Source organism: Egretta garzetta, unplaced genomic scaffold, assembly GCF_000687185.1.
Source record: "Egretta garzetta isolate BGI_Z169 unplaced genomic scaffold, ASM68718v1 scaffold91, whole genome shotgun sequence".
NCBI classification, from domain to species: domain Eukaryota; kingdom Metazoa; phylum Chordata; class Aves; order Pelecaniformes; family Ardeidae; genus Egretta; species Egretta garzetta.
The window spans coordinates 867,876-873,875 of NW_009258661.1; the positions used below are offsets into that span (position 1 = coordinate 867,876).

At 39.4% G+C, this 6,000-nt stretch overlaps 1 protein-coding gene across 1 annotated transcript in view; it reads right to left on the bottom strand.

Annotated features, from left to right (window-relative positions):
- Nucleotides 1-5,782, bottom strand: part of SLC25A26 (solute carrier family 25 member 26) — an 86,666-nt gene extending 80,884 nt beyond the window's left edge. The window contains exons 1-2 of the mRNA XM_035903834.1: nt 5,625-5,782; nt 3,872-3,981 (exon numbers count right to left, since the gene is read on the bottom strand). Of these exons, the coding sequence (XP_035759727.1) occupies nt 3,872-3,943 (72 nt within the window). The 5' untranslated portion in view covers nt 3,944-3,981; nt 5,625-5,782. The remainder of the gene's footprint in view (nt 1-3,871; nt 3,982-5,624) is intronic.
- Nucleotides 5,783-6,000: the final 218 nt, after the last annotated feature.

A 6,000-nucleotide genomic window follows, 5' to 3' on the forward strand; every position in this document is an offset into this window, starting at 1 on the left:
TGGAACTGGGAAATTGGACCAAACCAGTTCCAGGGGACTGTGTTTCCCATGAATTTACGCAGGCTGTAAACAATACAGAAGAGTGGCTGTTATAAACACTAAGAGGTCCCATTTGACTGATTTCTCCCATATATTTTAACATATCTTGATGCAACCTTGGCATTTCTTCCTCTTTACCTATTTTATTATTTTTACTGGGTCGCATTCAAAACACAGATTAGTCAGCATTAACATACCTTTAGGCATAGCACACAGTCACATTTTATTGAGGCACAAGAAGGTAGCTGACTCATTTATGCTCACCAGCAAAGGAGCAGCAAACGTAGAAATCCAGCATCAGTTTCTTGCTCTAAATCTTAATTTCTCCATTTTGTAAAAAGACAGTTTGGAAATGCAAAGAGATGCCTTGGGAATCCTAACATGACAGAGTCTTTGGCTTATTATTTCACACTGTAATAATTACTATGATATAAATTGCTTTTAAGTGTACAAAGGAGGAAAAGTACGTATTAAAAAAAAAAACTACTGACAAAATAATAGTCCCAGTGGTTATGCCCTGATTAAAGCTAATCAATAAAACTATAATTATAACTCTCACCCCGATGCAATTTGGAATAGTTTATATATTTCTATTGATCAGCTAAAACTTTATATAAAACAAATGTGAGAAGATCTTGCTTTGTGCTATTTTTATTACAGGTTTATTGTAGCAAATCTCTAAATCCCCATCTCAATTATTTTACAGCCTAGTTCTCCCATCACACCAAGAGGAGAAGAAAAGCTAGCAAAAGCAGAATCTTACTCTCTGAAAAATGGCTGTTACAACATCGCAGTTTCCACACCATAAAGTCAGAATGCCATTTCAATGGCTAGCACCGTGTATTTCTCTGGCCTTAGAGTTGCAAGAGCCAAGCACACTACACAGCCCTGAGCAACTCATTTAACTATGCTATACCTCCATTTGTCAGCCTGTAAATGAAGGCAGTAAGTGCCTGAGTTGTAAGGGTCACAAAACTACAGACCACCTTGGAAAATACAGACAAGAGGTTCTGTAATCATGCAAGGAGTCATCTGCAGCCAACTGTTCTTTGGCTGCTGATTATTAAAGTACCCAGTTACAGTTTTCTCACAGAATCCTCACAGGCAGAGGAAGTATACTATAAATAACCCACTCATGAAAGAGAAGACTTTTTTTTTCAGTGGATATTAATCGCAGAGCACTGGCGCCTCTTCATGAGGCCAATCGTCGTTTTGCCTTATTCTGAAACAGCACTTGAGAAGCTTAATACACCTCTTGGATCTGCTGTTCCATGAGATGTCAGGCAAACAAGGAATTTTAGGGCTAGGCATTGCCATAGTGGTAAAGAACCTCTTGCTGATCTCTAACAGCCTTTATAGAATTTCCATGGAAATAAATTCTGTGCATCGCCTTAAGTTAGAAGTCATAACCTGACAGCACAGGCTCTAATCAAGATCAGAAAGAATCCACCTGAGGCAGCAACACAAACATATCCCACCCAGCCCTAAATCTATCACCATCTATCTACTCCTGCCTATAACCACTACCATAGCGGTTAGTAGGTGCTTCATTCACCTATCTTCATGTGCTCGGTGTGTTAAATTAAGTTCCCTGGCTAAGTCCCATTCAACCTTATCAGTATCATTTCCACAGAAGAATAAAAATTACTTGGAAATCAAAGTTGAACCCACAGAGAGCAGGGAGAGCTGAACTGCTTCCCGTGGGAAGAAGCTAGGCTATGCTGCTATAATGGTGAGGCACCTGGTGCTAAGCTAAAACAGCATAGATCTCTCTGCACTCCTGGTAGCTTGGGAACAACCTACAAGAGGTTAAAAAACTCAATTAATAAAAGCGGAATATGGAACCACACATATACAATACATTTTTCTGCCCCACATCACAGACTAAGTTTAAATTGCAGAACAGCCAGAAAAGCTAGTTTCTTACAGGCCATTTCCCTCCCCCGAACTTGTGGAGACACAGTAATTCGCAGCCCATTTAATCACTGCAGTGCCAAGAAACACCCAGTGGGACAAGAGCAGGAGAAAGGAGGTGGACAGTGCTGGCAGGAACAGCAACAGCAACGGGCTGTTTACAGCTGAACGCCCAGCCCTGAACGCTGCCAAGGCTCTGTGCCAAGGCTCTGTGCCAACTCTGCAGTTAAAAATGAGAAGAGTATCTGGGGAAAGAAGGATTTTGCTGCACCTGGAATGTATTTGATTCAGCTAACCCAGAGCAACCTTGCTCTTTTTGTTTGCAAATAACCTCAGAAACAGTTTTTTTAAAAACACAGTATTGAAGGTTGTAGGATAAAGCATCTTCAGTATTTACCTATAGACAAGTTTCTCAGGAATGGTCATCACCTGATGACCCCATCAAGATCATATTAAGAAGTGTTCTCCTTCAACACTTGCTACAGGAAGTTCCTGTTATGGCGTGTCACGTACTAGCTCTTGCCAGAGCTAAACTTTCAACTCTGTATCTAGAGGTTGTCCAGTCATCCTGGAGTTGCGTATTGGCAACAAAATTAATTTTATGGAATTATAATTTACTTTCAAATACAGCCTTGACATTTCCTTAGTACTGAAACATTTTCCTCCTCTCTTTCTCAATAAGGAGTGGTCAATATAAGCTGGGAGGCAGCCTAGATATACCAGATTGGAAAGTCACAAGGGCAAGAAGTATTTTGTTACTTAAATTCAATAGGTTAATGCTATTTCATTTGTAATTTACAATATAAAACAAATAACCCCCCCCACACACACAATTAATTTCCGTAAAGTCCATGCTGTTAACAAGGCAAGGGCAGCCTAGGCATCAAAACAAGAGAGGCTTCTCTTGTGACCTTCCTTAATAACATCTAAAGTGTTCAACAGAATTTGGTCCCAATTATTCTGGGTATTGTATAAACCTAGACAAAGCAAGCCATTACTTGCAGCTCCAGAACCTGCTATAAACAAAGTAATGGGTAAGAAACACTGCAACTTTTCCAAAAAGTGGGGTAAAAGAGTTTTCAAAAAGCTTGTATATAGACATTATTTTCATTATTCACGTGTATCTTTATGCTGCAATAACCCAACCAATATACTAAACTAAGGGCTACAGCTATCAGAGAGACCTCCCGAAAAGCTGCCACTAAAATATACAGACGTCCTGTCCCAAGGGAAAAGGCTTCACTTTCCACTGAGACAGGCTTCATCAGGGAAGCATTACACATCATTTGGTAAGTGAAGTTACACAGCTGCAAGTTGCCCTATCCTACCACATCACTTTGTACATCCACTAGGAGAGGTTTTTTATAAATACAATAAAATATTTTGGTAAATGCTGATGGCTGAATGTGAATGAACAAAAAGGAAAGAGAGGAAGGTAATTATTAATTAGTTAATACTGGTTCTTATGTGTCAAGGTGCATGGGTTTCAGATGATGGCACCTACCTACTTTACGTATAACATCATAGTCTTATGGCTATTTTTAAAATAAAAATCCTTTCCACATGAAGCTGAAGGGCTGTATAAGCCTTTCTTGAATGTTAACAGTGACACACAACCACTACAGTGTGAAGGCGCATTCAAGTTTTGGAACGATCCACATTTCCACTACCTACTGACTTAGCAAGATCAGCCAATAGGCCTACTAAGAATTGTTACTAACTCATTTATTCACTATGAAACAATCCTTACAAGTGCCCACACGTCACTGAAAAATATGTAATATTTTTGTAAAAACTATCACAAGTACAAAGATGGTCAACACTCAGAAAAGTAAGATATGACACCAAACCTGGGTTTTCTTAATTGAATGGTTTCCTCTCCTCCCACAGAAATACAATATATGAACTTGTTTCTTACCACTTCCCCAAGGGAGGCAGCCACCATATGTGTTGCTGGAGTCAAGTAAGATGTAGAGCCATGGTGCAGCATGGATTTCACATTCTCATAGGTGATAAAAAATGCAGCAGCTGAAATTCAAGAATACATGCCACCATTTAATTGCTCCTCCATCACAGAACTAGCACAAAAACATTTAGAGGTGGACTTTGTCACCTATTATTCTGCAACTGTAATTGAAAACAGGGTATTTTTTCCCCCAAATAGTACAACAGTATCAACACAATCTGTGGGATAATTCCTTCAGAAGTTCATGCTCCTGGCTGTCTCTGGCAAACCTCCCATTAATATCAAAAGTGTTAGGACTTAAGGCCATATTTAGTATGGAGATAAGGAAAGATGTATTAGTCAGTCATGAATGTCCAGTAGGTTTTGAAAAAATTGTATCATTTATAGATAGGAAGGGTAGAGAGGAGGTTTGGTTGAATTGGATGGATGGTCTTTGTTTTTTTGGGGGGGGAGGGAGGGAGCAACACCACAAAAAACCCCAAACCACCTAAATCAGTTGATTAATTGAAAAGGAAAAAAAAAAAAACAAACCACCAAATAAAAATCATCAAGGTACTTGATGCAAGTCTGTTACCCTACAATATGCAAAACTGTTTCAGTAGCAGTTATTAATAACTTCTTCCCAGCTATCATCAGTTTAATATTTTGCACTTTAACTCCATTAAAAAAAAAATCTTCTGAAGGACTTGTAAAATTCCTGCCCAATGAACGAGAAACATACAAAACTAAACTGAGCACAGCAACATGAGCTGTGTTTATTTGCTGCAACAGTCAACTCCAAAGGCACTTGCACCTTAAGGGTTACTACTTCTCCTAAAGATAATTTCAGTTTTCAGTCATACGTTAGAAAGATAAAAACACAGTTCAGATTTTGAAGATGTAAATCCTGAAAAAACTGACATGTCTTGCGGGGGAACAGATTTTAATTGTAAAGAAGGGCTATGTGAATTGCCTTCTGCTAATCAAAAGATGCTTATCACCTCAAAAGGAGATAACAGAGCAGACAAGATAAAGAACTGAATTTTTTTATATCATCTCATGAAGGACATCAAACATCTGAAGGTGTCAGTGGATCTGGCAGCAAAGTTCCCCTAACATGTACTACTCACAGCATAGCTTGCTGCTTTTTTATCCCTCTCTACAAACACAAAATGGACAAAGGCATTAAGAATTTTAGATGCCTTTTCTCTGCAGGGACTACAAGCATTTACTTTCTTTAAAGCTTCCATTTCAAAAGTGTCCCTGATGTCTTCTCATTTTAAGTGTTGTAGTTGTTTACAGGGAGAAAAAGACGCACAGCATCCCCAGGGTAATTAGCTCAAAGACCTCCAGGGCTCAAGCACTTTGAATCTTGATGCACTTCCAATGCTGTGATAGAGTGGGTCCAGAGCAAGCAAGACTCAACCCCTCTTTGGCACCTGGAAATGCTTCAGGGTTCCCCTATAAGTAAGGACGGACTTATAAGACATATCCAGGAATGCTTCCAAGGTTGCTTTTCAAAGTAAACATGCAGCAGCCTTCATTCCAGGCTTGCTTGAAGAGTTTGTTCAATACTGTACAATTCTAAAAACTACTCTTCACAGCTGGACATGGACTCACAGAATCCAAACGGTCACCTGCAGGAGAGGAAGCCATGGATATGAATGTCCTATACTACATAAACTCCCACTTAAAGACGACAAAGCATAATCCAAAGAAAATTTACCATTTGGAAAGGATCCTATAGCAGTGGAAGGAACACCAGCATAGATGCCACGAAAACCACCAGCCTTCCTAAATCCTTGAGGACTCTGCAGTCTTGTCTTTACAGTATCCAGGGGAAAAAGGATCAAGTCGACACAGACACCAGCAACTCCACCAGCCTTCAAGACAAAACCACCGAGTAAAGTGCATTAATATTCATAGGGGTGAAGCTGTGGTGCTAATGTGAGTAACTGAGGCATGTCAAAACCAAAGCATTACTGACCATATCCATTCTGAGGTCAAATGATAAACCGATAGTCTTACACAGACCTCAATAGCTTCTATAGCTATAACAAGGAAGCTTCAACAAAGAGAGAAAGTAATAGATATTACAACTT